The following is an 18,165-nucleotide window of genomic DNA, read 5'->3' as shown; positions in this document are numbered from 1 at the left end:
GGGGACAAACCCAAAAGGAAAAAAAAAACAAACAAACAAACAAACAAAAAACCCACACACAAAAAACCCACCAACAAAACCGCAAACAAACAAACAAGAAACCCCACCACACCCCACCAACCCATACTGTAATAGCTATCAAAAAAAGAAAAAATACTCTGGAAAATAAACTTATTCCCAAAGTTTAAAAATATTGGAGGTAAATTATTCTTCCTTCCCTTTGTATTGTGAAAATTTGGGGAAGCAGTGCCATATTGCAGAGAAACAGAAGGAAAACAAGTTCTAACTTATTAGTGAATTAAGTTTCACGATACTTAAAATCCCCCACCTCTTCCTCACAAACTTCTGCCTTCTTTCCTTTTTTATCTTCTTTGTCCTCTTCATCCTCATCATCATCATCTGCCTGATCATCACTGTCATCATCGTCATCATCATCATAATCACTGTCCCCGCCCTTTCGTCTGCGCTTGCGGCCTGGTGTTGGTGTTTCCAAGGAGTGCTGCTCCTCTCCTATGTCACCACCTCCCGTGGCATCTCTTTTGCCAGTTTTCTTGGCATGAATGATTCTAAGCCTTGAAACACATGACAAGGGGTGAAATTATGGAGTATGTCTGTAGCAGAAACATACCTTTCTTCCTACGTGATTGAAAGTAAATAACTGAATTTTAGATCCCAATTAGCTCTTCTGTTCTAATACAATATTGCAGTTTCTCAATATTTATTGCCATTAGTCAACAAGAAAAATTCAGGTTATAAAACCCCTTAAGCCACTTATTCAGTTCTGAATAGAGTTTCTATTTCTCCCAGGTGAATTTTACTGCGTAACTGTTTAGAAGAAATGAAACACAAGAGGGATTTTGAAAAGTCAGGAAAGACAATTAGAAGAAAGAACCATTTCAACTTCTTTATCTTTTGTTTTATGCATTTAAGAATACAATCACAGAATACTGGGGGGGGGGGGGGCGGCGGCGGGGAAGGCAAGACAGAAATCCTCAGTTGGAAGTATGAAATTATTTACATTTGCATGGCAACAGCAAGGTTGGATTAAAACATTATTTTTTTCATTTCAGATTTTAATACATTTTTAATTTATTATATGTTATTTGATTTTAGTTCTTTGACTCATCTTTTTATTCTAGGACATACTTCCTGTTCTGAGAAATCTTGGCTACCTGAACTACTAGGGGGTACCTCAATCAAACTCTCACTTTCCTTTATGAAAGAAAAGGGAAACTTACATACCAGTAATTATGGTTGTAGTAGAGCTTCTTCTTCTATACAAACCCTATAAGACAAGATTCCACACAGCAAAAATTACAGTTCCACCTATCAGGGAGCTAGCAGGCAAACATGCTGAATCACAGGAGGTGTAAATAGCCAGGCCTAACCAGTCACTTATAACGCAGAGCAAAAACGCAACCGTCTTAGAAGAGATTCATAAACGTGCAGAAAAGACAAAGATTTTTGCAAGAGATGACTGGAAGAAGGTAGGATGGGAAAAGTAGAACGGTAACGACAAACACAATTACCAGTATGTAATTTTTCCTTGTCGTACTTCTCTCTCTTCCCATCCTACAAAACAATATTCCATACAGCAAGTGGCTACAAGTACGATGAGTGTTGCAGAAATACTGGCTACTGGGCACACTGACAAACGTATCAGCCTTCTAAGATGCCGATAAACAAAGCCAGTGCACAACAGCACAGATTTAAATGAAGCTGTCACTGCTCAATTGGTAGCAGCACTTTTTAAAAAGACTCTTAGCAAGAATTAACAAGGGACCTTCTGTTTGCTTGAAAACAGCTGGGCTTCAGGTTTGGTTGGGTTTTTGGGGGGGGTAGGGGTGGGGAGGGGTGAGAGGGGTGGGTGTTCTTTTTTTTAATGCAGCTGTTAATCCACTGAAGAATTTAGGAAGTTTTACACTTTTATTTTTTGCAATACAAATGGATTTTTAGCTATTTTAGCAATTAAAAATATTTTTAAATTAAAAAATTTCTCAAGCCTTCCAATGAATTTGGAAGCAAGTAACATTTTCAGGTCTGGTGCAAAAAGCCTTAGTCCCACTAAGTATCAATATTACTCAGGCTGCCACTGAGTTAAGGTTTTTTTAGGAAAAAAATTTCCTTGTTATGAGAGTAACTTCAAACCATCAAGTCCTCTTCATCCGAACTGGAAATTCCTGCCTATACACAGGAATTAACTATGAAACAAAGCCACTAGTCAATGACTGGATTGACTACTGTGTGACTGGACAATCTTAGAGACAAATTAGACCAAGATAATCTTGAAGACAACTCAATAATAAAGCTGGCAGGTGGAAGCTCAATGACCAGCAAACACCTCTTTCATATACATGAAAGAAATTAGAAGCAGCAAAAAAGGTTACTTTTGCTGGAAGCAAAAACAGAGATACAGTGCTGTCAAGCACTAAAGGTAGCCTGCATGACACTACAAATTACAAGGATGGAAATGAATCAAGGATGTTCTCCTTTAATAGCAGCGTAGGCTGCGTAGCAGCAGCAGTCTGTATCTGAAGTAGCCTAGAGACAGAAACCAATGAGAGTGTAACTTAAAAAACGCTCTGGTAATTCAAGAGCTAGCGTAATTTTCCTGCTGCTACCTAGACCTATGGCTCACTGAGAGAAGAAAACCTTCACTTACAAAACTGTTTCATCCTTCTCACTTTCATGTATATACCAAAACGACATCTGCAACTATTGAGAGAATGGTATTTAAAATATAATTGTATCTATTGAGAATTATAAAGTCTACTGGCCTACAAAAAGAGTGGGTGGCCCATCAGACAATCAGATGTGTCACCTAACCCTGCTCTAATCTAATCTGTAATGTTTACTAGATCATAAAAGGGAAATTCACTTTTTTACTTAATTTTCATGCATTCCTCGTAATTTTTGCACATAAGTAGCAGCAAAGGAAAGAAATTCTAAACATCGCACTTTTAACGTACTTCAGCTTAGGTCTCAAAAAATGAGAGTTTCACAAATCAGTATTACCACCTCCTATCCAAACTCAGGGTGTAATTTCTCCCCTCATGTAACACTGCTTTTGATATACCATCATCATTTACAGTTGAGGCGGCCTTACTGCAAATAAATTAACTTATAAGGAGTATGCCGTAATACTGGCATGTTAGAAAGAACATTGTTGCAGTGAAAAAACTTGTTCTGCAGTATTTCAAGTCTTGTAAAGAAACAGCTACTACCTAATCCTTTAAGTAGCTATATTTCATTTTTATTCCCTTTTATATTGATCAAGCTGCACAAGAGATGCCAAGGACAAAACATGTAATGGAAAAGGAGACACTGAGATTATGATTATCCAGTTAAAAAACAGCTGAATCCTCTCAGATGAGACAGTAGTCTGACTAGAATTGTGATACAGAAAGCACAAAGAAAGATGAATTTCTTGTATGAGACAGGTGCCTTCACAAAAATGGTGATGAATATCAAGATTCACATCCTAAATGTGATAGAGAAGGAATGAGATGCAACCTCTCACTGACCATCAGCCCAGCAGAAACAGTCCAGGCAGCTCCGAATTCCGTTTCCAACCATGAATCTCATACTTATCAAGGAATTTTGCTCAATATCCTTAAGAGGGGGTGGTGTGTGTGGCAGCATCCCTATAGGCTTTGATACAATGCTTCTTTTTTCCAGTTGGGATTTTAGCATTGCTTTTTTGTACCTTACACACAGAGCTTCTCTTCCCCCCGCCTTCCCCATACCCCGATACCCAGTTGAGGAGCCAATCTCATAAAAAGTGATAACATAAGCATAAAAAAAATCACGTCGTGATAACTTCTGATACAGGTAGAATCTTTCCTCATCCCACCTGCATAAACTTCAAGGCAGTCTGGACATAGTGGCATGAAGATTTACCAAAACAAACACTGGCAAGCCAGGCTGAGATGAAATAAACCCACTCCTCAGCATGTTATCCTGCCACTATACACTTCCCACACAGGATGGGCTTGTAAAGTCTGTATGCATATGAAAAGAGTACACATCTGTTGATCACATGGCGAGTAGTCAAGAAACCAGATATTCCTATGTAAAACTGTCTGGGAATAGGATGCTTAAAAACTAGACTGAGCTTTGAAATGAATGGGGAAGATAACATGCATAAGAATGAAGCCTGGAAGCAGAAAGAAAGACCAAAACAGAAGACTGAAATGGACCTATTTCTTTTCAGAAGCCCCAGAACACTGTAAGAGTTTATGAAAAACACCAACGGATGTACTAAAGAAGAAAACATTGTTTAAAATTGATCAAAGAAGGCTCCTCTAAAAAGCTTCTCAGAGTTCATCAGAAAACCAGTGGGAAATCCAAAGATTTTGAACCAAAGATAAGAGAGAAGGAATCAAGTCCAGTGAACTCAAAGACATGGAAGAACAACGTTTCTGAGCACTTGCTTGATACTTACACTGGAAAACAGGGCCAGCACTACTGGAACCTGAAATCCACACATGAAGGGAAAACACAAGAAATAGAAAAATGATTGTAGAAAGGAAGAGGGGCTTGGGAGTTCTGCATATTATGCCCACTATTTGAAAGGGAAGAAAGAGAGATCATGAGGAAAAGGGACGATCCTACATCTACAAGTACTTACAGTTTGATGGAGGGAGAGAAAGACTAAGCATTCCCTAAGGAGACAAGGACAGGTAAGGGTCCCATTCTGCTAGCGGACAGTTGGCTACATCAGACATTCAGATACACTTTTAAACAACATCCCACAGAAGGGATACAGATGAAGACAGGAAAAGGTATTTGGATTATCCTTAAAGATAAAATATATTAAGCCTGCGCAGACTGGGATCTGCAGTATTAGTAGATAATTTCTTTTTATTGGTCTAATTTTTTCCTCTACCTCCCTCTTGTCCTTCTTCTTTACTTCTTTCCTTCTTCCTTCTGAGATACATCAAAGGGAAAAAAGGGAGACATAAGATTAGAAACACAAGTACCTAAAGCGAGGACTAAGAAAGGATTCACCGTTCCTAGTAAGAGGTAAAGATGACTAAGAAAAAAAAAGAAAGTAGAATCTGGCTATATATTTTTACCCCCTGTGATTCATGAACTCTGTGCCTTCTAGCTTCCTGGTAGCTGGAGCCATTAGCTTGCTGTATGGAATTTTGTCTTGTAGAATGGGAGAACAGTGGATACAAAACTGACAACCCTTAAAAAATTCCAATTTTACCTTAAATAAACATATGAAAAAATATCTCAAAGTTCGCATTCTACATATGAACCCTAGCTATAGGGAACAATGCAACATTGACAGATGGGGAACCCTAAGGTAATGCAATATAAATTTGCAAAATTCGATTAGTAATTGTATGAAAGTCATGTCTTCTTAAAATGTCTTTCAGAATGAACATTGGTAATTATGGTAGGTCCAAATAAACTTTGATAATGTCAATAGTGATCTGACAGCTCCAGTAACATTCCAATAAAAAAATTTTTACTTTCTTCCAAAGAATAAAAAATGGACTTGACGTTGCTCCAATTCTGAGGCACACCAACCCTCTGAATGTCATGCATCTTTAATAGATTGTAGAAGACTGGTGCTGCACCATTCTAAATCCACATCCATCTGAATTAAGCAGTTCAGTTACTAACTTCTTGGTAAATCTGTAATTGCATCAGCTAATTTTGTCCTTAGAACCAATTGCCTATAGAGTACAATATCTGAGCAAATGCAAAAAAGCAATATATTATAATATTTAAAGAAATGAAACTTACTTCCGAAGTTTGCCTTCAACCATCCATTTATCTCTCCTTAAGTTTGACATATAATCAATGTTTTTATCAATTTCACTGTCAAAGATAAAATAATCCATTAACCGCCAACTTACACATTTTTTCTGACAGACGTTTATGTACAGATACTTCGTCTCAAAGAACTATCTTGGAAAAATGTTTAAAATTCAAAATGAATAATTTCAAAGCTAAGAAATTCCAATACTAGGAATGCCAACTGTATGTTGGCATACTGCTGTACCTATGTCAGGTAGTCTTTATTTACAGTATCACGTAAGCTTTCTTTCCATATTTCCAATTCAGTGTCAAGCCTCCAGATGTATTTGCCACAAGCATCTAGCCCTGCACTGAAAACAAAGTTTTCACTGCTATATCTATGGTATTCTACCTAGAATCCACGTGATCTACAAACTAACATTCATTTGTCGCTGCAGAAACTGAAGCACCAATAAAGTGCTGTCTGTGAGCCCAATTCTGAGACATCCCAGCCTCAACAATTTAGCAGGTTCTAGTTGTTTTCTATGATGAAAACCTGAAACTCAAGTTCTGAATGATCATTTCTACAAATTTGACTTAACAGTTGGTCATCAGCAATAAGATAAAGTTTCTTACTATGATGACTTTGATTAACACAGATGAACTGTCTTGCACAGTACATGCACAGCGCTTGCACTGCCCACTTCTGCTATTTTTCAACTTTGGAAAACATGAAGCGTCTCTTTCATTCTTGAACTTACACAACCCAGATTCACTGCTGCAGCACAGTATACCAAAAGCAGCAGAATCACCATGAAACAGAACAGCCCTCAGCTAGGTGATAAAAGACTTTTCCACAGTAAGTTAGTACACGGAGGTATAGGTATCCCAAAGACTGGCATTTCCTAAGTTTTTATGGCATATTGTAGGGCTTTACAATGTTGTTTAACATAGTGGTTTTTAATTATGAAATGCTGTACATTACTGACCACAAATTAAGTATTAATTTCTTAAATTACTACCATGATAAATCAGGCTTGCCAACTCAGCTTATGGTCCTAGTTAAAGTATTTGGACAAGAGAGGTATTAAGAACAGAAGGAAAAGAGGGAAAACAGAGTACTGCAGAACCCTTACATAACTCTTCTAAATCATTCCCTAGGATATCTAGTAAATTTCTTTGTCATCAACCTCATCTTTTACTCTGAAAATAGCTGGAGAAATTTTGGTGCTAGCTTTGAAAACAAGATTACAGATCAGACATAGGAAAGTTCTACTCTTCCATTGTATCAGAAGTACATAAAGATAAGAGCAGTAACATAGCAAATTTTAGCTTTCATTATAAGAACATCAAGACTCCTCCTGTAACAGTGTATACCGTATTTTTGAACTGTAACATTTATACAATTTTATTTTTACAGACTTGCTTGGGAAAAATCTTACCTTACTACACTTTTGCTGCATGCTAACTCATTGACAAGAAAAGCGAGTACTGATGCTTTCTGAGCTGGAGTATGTGCCTGAAAAGCTGTTGTCTTCAAGCTCTCTGTCAGCTCAGTTTGCCCACAGTGAGCCTCCATGAATAACTGCAGAATCTCGGACACATTATCTCGATTGATACCAACATTCAGTAAGTGCTCCCCAAGAATAGTTTTAGCCTAAAAAGAATAAAGACATTTCAAACCATCACATTTAAAAATACTATTCTTCTCTGCAAGCTATACTATTGTTTGCAAAACAGAGGGGTGGGTTTGTTTGCATTTTTACGTAAGCATTTTAATCAGGACTTTGCTTTAAAACTAATCAAATGTAAATCTTGAATAAAGTAACAAATTAGAATGTCTCTACCTCCAAGTTTTTAAGAACAGAGATACTACTAATATTCATGAAATAGGTTAAATGCAACAAGACATGGTCCAGCTGGAACTTGATGAATACTGTTTTGTACAATCACACTATGTAGAGTTCTACAGTAGAAAAGAGCTATGTTGGCTTGAAAAAGAAGGCTAAGAAGAAAGAGAATCACGAATTAAACAGTTTTGATAAAGTGACAGAGAGAGCAGACTTTGGAGAAAGAAATGGCAAGATTCAGTGAGAGCATAACATGAGGGCAAGAATGAAAGGGGAAAGAAAAAAAAAAGAGTTAGAAGACACTGCCACAGATGTGATAGTGCCCTACAAGAGGTCCAAATAAAAATGGGGGATGGCAGAGAAAATGCCCAGAAATACATCACTTCTGGAAAGTGGGAAGGCTGACAGGGCACAGAAAGTCTTTGAGTAGCATTAGAAGAGTGACATCAAAAAGAAGAATTAGGAAAGAGAATGGAAATCCAAATGAGAGAGGTGTCAAAAACGCTTTATGAAGAATACATTCATAAATATATGGTGTTTACTATGCATTATTTTTCCTCCTCTGTTTTTTACCTTGTATCCTGTAACAAGTCCTGGATCACAAACAGCTGCAGAGACAAGCTTTACAAGCAAGTCTTGTACTTCTCCCATGCTGTCCCCGATGTTTAGCAAACCCTCTTGCAGAACGCTCAGGGAAGGGACATCCACATTCACATCAAAGCCAAGAACTTTACCAAAGTTACACAAGAACTGCACTACCATGAGACAATCTGAAAATGTGCTTCCATTGAGAACAAGGCCTGGGATGCGAGGCAACTCTGGCAAAGGCTGAAAAGTAAAGAAAAACAACGAAAGATTGAGCATTGTATTTCAAAAGAAAACTCTTTTTTTGATACTCGCTAGAGAAATTGGCTGATAGTTCCATACGACCTACAGCAATCACCAATGCTATAGAGAAGCTGCCCTCCGCCTCGTCCCACCCAATTTAATTTAAAGCTGAAGCACATTTACCTTTTGATATATTACAGGAGGCAAGAGATTAACAATTTTTGGCAAGAAGATGCTCTCAGGCTCTATTCTGAGCCAAAATATTATAAAAAGGTAGTGTAAAAATATTTGGGGTACATAGGGGGGCGGAATTCTCTGGAACAAAGAGGTCTTGAACCTGAGGTATGTCAAGTCCTGAAGGACAAGAACTAAACACAGAAGACTGGGAGAGTAACTTTTTTGAGCAACAGCTTAGAATACTTGCTCATAAGAGAAAAGCTGTATCTAGTGCCTATGTACTTAGACATGATGTACGTTCCTGCTATAAAAAATAACTCAGAGTAAGTGATTTTTTTTTCAAGCAATCATGCAAGTGCTTTTTAGGAAGCAGGCCACTTTTAAACAAAATGCTTTTAATTACCTAAACATATGCTGTGTTAGTGTTTCAAATATTTATCTAATTATCTAGACTAAAACCTGAATGCTTTGGGAGTGGCTGCAAGAAAAGAAGTTATTGTCACAATGGCAAAATACAGAAACAAGAGGCAAGAAAGTAAGTTTACATTATTATGATTACCTTCTGGTCTGCTAAGCACATATCTTCGTTAGGCTTCTTTAGCTCCTTTGCCATTTCTAACTCCAATCTTCTCTGCTCCAGTTTACGTTCTTTATTTAATCTTTTTTCATCGCGTTTCTCTTGCTTCAACCGCTCCTTTTCCTTAAGTAGGATTAAAAGAGCAGAAAATAAAACCCATATATTACACTTACAATGGAATAATCTAAAAATTTGAAAAGCACTACTTACATAATCTTAATAATTACCACAGCAATTAAGGAACCTGCATTCAAGGGAAGGGGGAAACTACAGTAGAACTGTAATTCTAAATTGAATTTGTGAGCAAACGAAAGACTCACTTTTTTCCTCTCCTGTCCACATGGAAATGGGCATTGAGTATGTTTATACTGAAAGATTCTTAGCAGTACCATTTCAGAAAGATAACCAAGTGAAAATATGGTAAAGAACAGCCATACACGCAAGGCATCCGATTTTAAAGGCCCCGCTTACACACCAGTGTCATCAACATGCATCTGCTGAAGCAGAGACCACTCAAGAAAACAGCAGCTGGGAAGACCTCTCTGGATAACACACAGTTTAAAAATTCCCACATAAACTGGATATGAACAGCTTATAAAACACAACTTGTCCTTTCAACACACGTAGCTTCTGGCCTTGAACTACCACACGCTTAGCACGCAATCTGAAAACTAAACAGTCATTAATACCTCGTTCGGTGCACAAGAACACAGAGGTAATCAAGTGAGAAGCCAAGCACCTATTCTTCTTCTCTTCCAACACCCTCTCCATCGATCCCATACAGAAGGCTCTATTAACAGTCTCTCTCACCTGCCAAGACTGGCCCTGAATCTGGAGCTCTGGGTGCCTTTCCCACCCCGACTCCAGGGGTTCTGCTGTCACACGCCCCGCGCCGATCCGCTGGCCTACGCAATGCCTTACGTACCTCTGCGCAACCGATACGGGGTTGGGGCGTAAGCTTGTTTTTGTCACGACCTAAGAACCTGACACAATATAATGGTGAAGACACTATACGCGCTTTTCACCTGTGGACACAGAAGGGCTAAAGAGCCAAGCTAAGCTGGTTCATATTGTTCAGAATCCCTCCCCATTATTCTGTCAGTTTAAGAGGTCACTCCAGTCTCTTCAGTTTACTACTACCAAATTTTGCATAAATAAAGACTATGGTCTGTAACTAAGTCAGGACTCGGTTACATTTGCAGAACAGGATTTACTGCCGACTTTGCTGTATAGTTCTGTCAGGCCCCGTAAATTTTTATTCTTCCTTTTGATTCTATACTGAGTATTACTAGACCACTGGTGATAACTGTGCCTAAACACTATGACTGCACAGAGCACTTGATAACTAGTTTAGGGGGCCATGGTTAGCGGGCATGGTGGTGATGGGTTGGTAGTTGGACTTGATGATCTTAAAGATGTTTTCCAAGACTAATGATTCTGTGATTCTGTGACAATGACCTCTACTACTACAGTCTTTAGTGCATTTTAGGCAAGATAGAGTCCAAGGCTGGGCACAAAGAACACGTTTGGACCAGCAACCTTACACCAGCAGAAAAAAAGCAGTCACATACAGACCCGCTCATCTGCCCAGCTGCTGCTCTGCGGCTGTGTAAGCACCCTCTGTCCTGACAACGCAGGCCCTCCTATCTCTGATGGGCCACACTGCTTATTCATGGTTTTCTCCCTTTACCAGCATATACCTTGTATGGAAAATCACAACACACTAAAAGCAGCACACAAAATTGGTAACTTTTTGAAATGGAAAATATTCCCTGACATTGTTTTGTAATTGGTTCATTGCCTTTTATCTTAACCTGTGTCAAGGTCTCAAAGCCAACTGGCATTTCCTACAACTTGTTTTTGACACCTAGAAACATACTATGCCAGAAAAAAACCACGAGAAGTACATATGGATATTTAACTGGCAACATATTAATTTGCAGTTATGATTAGAAGTGCAAACCTTGGTGGATGAAAAGCTGTATGTGCGCTCGCAGCCCAGAAGGCCAGCTGTGTCCTGGGCTGCACCCAAAGCCACGTGGCCAGCAGGGCGAGGGAGGGGATCCTGCCCCTCTGCCCCGCTCTGGGGAGACCCCTCGGCAGGGCGGCGTCCAGCTCTGGAGCCCTCGGCACAGGAGAGACACGGACCTGCTGGAGCGGGGCCAGAGGAGGCCCCAGCAACGCTCCGAGGGCTGGAACAGCTCTGCTGGGAGGACAGGCTGGGAGAGCTGGGGGGGCTCAGCCTGGAGCAGAGAAGGCTCCGGGGAGACCTTCCTGCAGCTGCCGGGGCTGAGAGGGGCTGAGGAGAGAGGTGGGGACAGACTGTTTAGCAGGGCCTCTTGTGGTAGGACAAGGGGTGATGGTTTTAAACTAAAAGAGATCAGATTTCAACTAGACCTAAGGAAGAAATTTTTGACAACAAGGGTGGTGAACCCCTGGCCCAGGTTGCCCAGAGAGGTGGACGATGCTCCATCCCTGGAGACATCCCAGGTCAGGCTGGACGGGGCTCTGAGCAACCTGATGTAGCTGAAGATGTCCCTGCTCATGGCAGGGGCTTGGCCTAGATGATATTACCCTGTCCCAGGTGGAAAATCTGGCACTTGCTCTTGTTAAATTTTGTATGGCTGGTGATTGCCCAGCTCTCTAGTCTGTCCAGATCTCACTGTCAGGCCTCTCTACCCTTCGAGTCCGCAGCTCCTCCTAGTTTAGTACCGTTGAGTAAATTTACTTAATGTACATTCGACTCCTGCATCGGGATCATTTATAAAAACATCGAAGAGCACTGGCCCTAAAACTGAGCCCTGGGGAACTCCACTGGTGACTGGCCGCCAGCCTGATTGATGTGACCTAATTAATGTGACCTAATTAATTAGAATTCTTTGAGCCTGACCCATCAGCCAACTGTTCACCCAACGTATTATGCACTTGTCTAGTTGTACACTGGACATGTTGTCCTGAAGGATGCTGTGAGAGGCAGTACCAAAACCCTGCTTACAATTAAAAAAAAATACAAAAACCACAAACAAACAAACAAGCCCCGAAACAAAAACCACCACACATCTACTGGCTTCCCTTGGTCAACTAGATAGGTGACATTGTCATAAAAGGAAATTAAGTTGGTTAAGCAGGACTTTCCTTTCATAAACCCATGCAGGCTATGACCAATGACTGCAATGTCTCTCAGGTGGTTTTCAGTAACCCCCACAATAACCTTCTCCATAATTTTACCAGGCACTGAAGTGAGACTGACATTGTCAGTAATTACCAGGGTCTGTCTTCTTTGCCTTCTTGAAATTGGGACAACATTTGCCAGCTTCCATTTGACTGGGACTTCGCCCAATTCCCAAGACCATTGAAAAACAACGGAGAGAGGTCCCACAATAAAATAAGCAGGCTCTTTGAGTACCCTGGGATGAATCCCATTGGGCCCTAGAGCCTAATGCACATGCAGCTGGAGCACCGAGTCTCCAACATGTTCAGAGTCAGTGCGAATTTATCATCCACCCAGTCACGGTCTTCCAACATAGGGCTCCAGGGATCCCAGGGCCATCATCAGTGTTAAAGACAAAGGCAAAGAAGGTATTAAATGTCTCTACTTTTTCTACATCCCCATTTGTGAGGTGACTGACCTCATCAAGTAACAGACCAGTGTCACCTCTGATCCTCCTTTTGCTGTTAACATATTTTTAAAAGCTCTTTTTGTTGTCCTTCACACTACTAGCCAGCTTGAACTCTTAATCGAGCTTTGGCCGCAAGAATTTTCTCCCTACAACGACCAACAGCATCCCAATAGTCCTCCCATGTCACCTGTCCTTGCTTCCAATGTCCATACACCTCCCATTTTCACCTAAGTTCTAGAACAATACCCCTGCTCAGCCAAGCCAGCCTTCTGCCCCACTTGCTTGACTTCCCACACTTTGGAATTGCCTGCTGCTCCGCTCGCAATCACCATTCATGAACCCCAACACCTTCAAGAGCAGACTCCCAGGGGTCCTTACGAACTAGCTCCTTCAGCAGCCCAAAGCCTCCTCTCCCCACACCCAAGGTCAAAGTTTTGCTGGCTTTTTTCCCCTCCTATTGCCAATGATTTGACACTCACATGGTCACTGTGACGATGACAGCCACCAATCGCCACTTTGCCCACGAGACCCTCTCTGTTTACAAACAAGAAATCTAGGAGGGCACCTTTCCTAGTCAGCTTAAGTGTTAACCCTGAAATTCCTCCTTGCACTGAAGTATTATTCAATTTTTCTTTGTTTTGGTCTGTCACTTTCATTTCAATTTATGAACATAGCTAAGAGAAAAGTTTTAACAATTTCTTTGACAACTAGATGGTGTCACGATGGTTATTGTACTTAATCTCTTAGCTACCTGTACTTCATTTATAAAAGTCTCAGGATCCAGAGATTAAGTGTCTCAGGATATAGAGAAACACATAAAAATAAAATAAAGTCAGCAATTACATTTTTAGCATTGACAGTCCCCCTTAAGATAATATCAGAGTTAAAACTGAAGAAAGCCTCAGGACTAATTAAGATGTAAATTAGTTTATCATGGTCTAATAAAAGTTTCATCAATCATACTGTACAGCTCTGGTTTCATCATCAATGCGATTCCATCATGTACTTTTTTTTTTATATAATTTTTTTAAACCATCTATAATGCAACAAACACTACTGTATTATGTCAAACCAACAAAGCTAAAAAAGTTTGAGTTGTTTTAGCCAGTAACATTTAATTTACTGCAGCGTAACCTGAATAAGCAGGATGTATTCCTGTAAGACAGGCTTTTTCCCAGGCTGCCTCAGTCCACAACATAAGCACTGTTGTTACAACTGCTTCTCAAGGCAAAGCTAAAGACTTTTCCCTCACTTCCTTCTGCAACCTAATGAAACTGAGACCTCTCAACTGGTTATAAGAACAAGTTCTATTACAAAAACATTATTACATTAGCAGGGGAACTTCAGTCTTTCACGCAATAGTACGGCTAAGAGTAAAATTTAACTAGTTAAAGGCCTGATTAGGCGACTCAGTGAAAACATTTTCATGGCTTTTGGGTTAGGTTGTGCTGATATAGACTACCAGTGTTTCTTGAATACTTTTTCCCCCTCTAAGTAAATTATCTGGAGTTCCTTAACTTGTAAGGAAAGTAATCATTTGAATTATGAAAAACACTTCCATTTTGCAGCACTTCAAAAGGAAAAGTTTAATTCAGTTTCCCAACAAACACCCAGTTAATTGCATAGAATGTGTATTTAATCTTTAGCATTAATCCTCATAATAAGCAAGCGTTATTAGGTCCTTTTGTGCTAATACTAGATTTATATACATGAAAGCAGTCACCAGAATAAGAAGCATTCATCATAAGGAAAGGGCAGCTATTTTGAAAATAGTTTTACTTTCAGAAGCAAGACAGAACAAAAAATCTAGATGCTTAGACGATCAGCATCAAAAAAGGCCTGAAATTTTGGCAAGTGAAATCAACCAGGGTTTTTGTTATCAGCTTAATGTCACTGTGTCTGAAAAAGAAAACAAGTTAAATAACTAGATTCAGAGATGGACAAAGTAAAAGGACTGTACACAAAATGACACATACACACTTCGGACTTTAGGACTCTGTCTCTTGGTTCAGAATTTCTGACATTTTTTTAGTACAACAAAACAAGCAGTGAAGCATCTACTTTCTGTAGCGCAGCAGTACTTTCTGCTAAATAAGAAAAAAATAAAATTAAGGCATAATAATCCTATTTGCCTGGTTTCATCGTGGTTCAAATCCAGAATCATCTACAAAATCCGCAAGTTCTAAGCAGCCTGGACTGGAATGAGATGTATATTTTTACCCCTGGATAAGTACTGAGGAAAAGCTGGTCAGCAAGTCTGACAAGTCAGTATGATGAAGTCCTTGCTCTTCTTCTACACATGAACAGCATGAAGAAGAGGGGAGAATAAAACTTCCTGTTGGGGAAATACTAAGGACTCTGAAGTGACTATGCAATTATTGGCTTCTTGCTCAGAATCACTGAGGATGGAAGGGACCTCTTGAGATCATCCAGTCCCCATCCATGTGTGTGTCCTGTCCCCGCTATTGTCCCCCTGAGCAGTATCAGCTACGGCAGGCTGGAACTCCACAACCTTCCTGGGCAATCTGTGCCAGTGTTCAACCATCACCCTCAAAAGTAAAAAAGTTTTTCTTAAGTTTAAACAGAATTTCATGTATTTCAATTTGTACCTATTGCTTCTTTTCCTACGACTGCCACGTATACAAAAGAAATTATACATTCAGGTACATCAAAGACACTGCTCTGCTACAGATCACTGCAGAATGAAACCATAAAAACTTAAAATTTTCAGAGGTTAATACTCACTTCTGCTTTTTTACGTGCTTCCATGGCTTTCATAAGCATCATATGTTGTCTTCTCCTTTCTCGTTCCTATTGAAGCAGGTAAGATTAGAACAAAACTAATCCACATTTTCAAATCAGTAAAAAAGCTGAGTAACAAATTTAGCATTAATAGACAAGTCACAGTAAATACTAAATATAGGACAAGAATGGCCAAGTCTGTGCATGTTTTAGTTCAGGTTTAGAAAGCAAATACAAGAACAATCAAAAGCAAAAAGGTAAAGCAATGAACATGGAGACAGTGTAAAAAAGAAGCATACAAGTTTACTTATGGTCAGTTGTGATGCTCCTTCATAAGCTGGCAGAACAAAAAGCATAATGGTTGGCTGGAACAGGTCAGTTACCTTACATCTGCTATTATGGAACTTGCAATTTACTTCTTCAATAGCCAATTCAGTGGAAATTTTGAAGTGGTCATTTTCAAACATTGCAAATAGTAACGTTTTTGTAACCGAGCAACAAATCAATACGATTCATTTCCTCAGCTCTAGATCAGTTTTAATGAAGCTAGTGGTGGCGCATATACATACGCAACAACACTGGCATTTACTGATGCTTGTCCCTCAAGAAATGTCAGTAGCTTCAAATGCATTAAGGAGCTGTATTCTAGAGCATTAAGTAAGGGGGTTTTTTGCCTTAACAGCTGTAGAGTAAATCTTGGCCCCAGTAAAGGCTATGGGAATTTTATCACCTAATTCAGTGAGGCTAGGATTACATTCTAACGTTTCACTGTATACTTATATCATTATGTATTTACCACTGACTGAAAACCGATTTCCTTAGTACCTTACAAACTTAGGAAAGCCATCATCCTGATTTCTAGAATACATCAATTCAAATTGTATTTAAAATGTTTGGATTCATTCCTAGTGAATGGGACATGGCTTGCAAAAATTATCCAAGTGACTACCTATTAATTTCGCATTAATCAACCACTGATATTATAGAGTAGTCCAATCTCTATTGGGACATCAGTAACATAGATTTCTGTTTAAAAGCCTCACTTATTTATTGCCACGTTAAATTTACACACATGTTCAGGACATGTCTTTGTTTTTTTTCCTTAACAGACAAGACAAGCAGATGTATGCAATGCACTGTGCTGTAAAGCCATGCAGCAGTATGTAATATGACAGCAGCCAGTGCTACATTTTATGCATTGCTATGACAACCATATCACAACCAAATCACAATGCGGTGTTAGATGTACAAAAATAAACATACCCATACCATATCTAGTCTATGCCTCTCCAACTCCTGGTAGAAAGAGTTGGCACAACATTATGAAACAGAAATCACAAAGTCATAAAACCACTTTATAATCCCCCAAAAGACCCCAGTACCAAAGCAAAGCAACAAATCATTAGGTGAAAGAAAATTTGTGCAGGAATCAAACCCAGAAATTTTAAAAGGGCGTATTTTGAAGATTCCACCCCGCCCCCTCCAGCTTAAGCAGTACTTCACAATCGGCATTCTGTCTGTTTGGTCAACTGAATGCATACAAACCTGGTGTTTCAGAAGAACAGCTTGCTGCCTTCGCATCTCTTTTTCCTTAAACAAAGAACAGAAATGTATTTAAAATATCTACAAAAATTTATTTACCAAGTTGCACATTTTTGCCACCCTAAAACAGCACATCTGAATTAAATTCTTACTTCCCCGGCCCCCACAAACTGATCCCAGCAAAGTATACATAGTACACACGACAGCAAGTCTACGGAGTTGGGAGTTCCGTGTCAAAATACACCAAGAATGCCAAAGCAGTAATAGAAGTACATATATCAACTCTATTTTCCAATGTCTGTAAGAGTTCTGTAGTCTTGTATACATACAGTCTAGAAAAGACTACGCTTTCTGAGAAGCAACAGAAGTTTTTTGATACAGTGTGCTTAAAGGAGTATTGTGAATACTGTTACTTCACGAGCATTTTAAGTTATGCAAACCAAGTGTCATGTAAGCAAAACTCATGGTAATGGCACACAAAAGATTACTGCCTCGCTCTATATTCATGTTGGTGTGTGTTTTTGTCACACATACGCAAACTTCTCTCTGTGTATGCTCCACGTATTTACATGAATATATGTACACATGTTCTTCATACACCATTTCTATTCACAGTTTCATTATCAATGAATATTCTTCCAAATTTACTGCTCATACATCAAGATATATTATGCACAATAACACAGTTCTTGTATTCGGAGCTCCTCTAAACTAACCTTTATTCGTTTTTCGGCCTCCAATAATTTGGCATTTGCTGCTTCTTCCTTCTTCTTCTTTTTTGCCTGCGCATGCAAAACAGGTCACACAACAGCACCATCACAACTTGAAAATAATCTAACTAGAAATAAAGTTACATGCCTTTAAAAGTTCAAAACATCATCACATATCATCTACATTGCAACAGATTTCTTCCCCAATGCAGCTTTCATTATTAATCAATTTACAATCCATTTGCTTTTAAAGAATTAAGTCGGAATTCAAGTCCCATTCAAAATTCCTTCACTTGAAGGAATTATAAACAAACATGTATTATAACAAAGAAAGTAAGTATACATAGAAACAATAAAATGTAAAT

At 39.2% G+C, this 18,165-nt stretch overlaps 1 protein-coding gene across 1 annotated transcript in view; it reads right to left on the bottom strand.

Annotated features, from left to right (window-relative positions):
* LOC104624452 (bromodomain adjacent to zinc finger domain protein 2B-like) overlaps window positions 1-17,872 on the bottom strand; it is a gene marked incomplete at both ends in the record, with an annotated part of 21,009 nt that extends 3,137 nt beyond the window's left edge. The window contains 8 exons of the mRNA XM_010291820.1: window positions 329-572; window positions 5,761-5,835; window positions 7,197-7,411; window positions 8,178-8,432; window positions 9,169-9,309; window positions 15,552-15,617; window positions 17,094-17,138; window positions 17,807-17,872. Of these exons, the coding sequence (XP_010290122.1) occupies window positions 329-572; window positions 5,761-5,835; window positions 7,197-7,411; window positions 8,178-8,432; window positions 9,169-9,309; window positions 15,552-15,617; window positions 17,094-17,138; window positions 17,807-17,872 (1,107 nt within the window). The remainder of the gene's footprint in view (window positions 1-328; window positions 573-5,760; window positions 5,836-7,196; window positions 7,412-8,177; window positions 8,433-9,168; window positions 9,310-15,551; window positions 15,618-17,093; window positions 17,139-17,806) is intronic.
* Between the last annotated feature and the right edge of the window lie 293 nt (window positions 17,873-18,165).

The sequence above is a fragment of the Phaethon lepturus genome, unplaced genomic scaffold (assembly GCF_000687285.1).
Source record: "Phaethon lepturus isolate BGI_N335 unplaced genomic scaffold, ASM68728v1 scaffold21237, whole genome shotgun sequence".
NCBI lineage: Eukaryota > Metazoa > Chordata > Aves > Phaethontiformes > Phaethontidae > Phaethon > Phaethon lepturus.
This window is presented reverse-complemented; position numbering and strand designations above follow the sequence as displayed.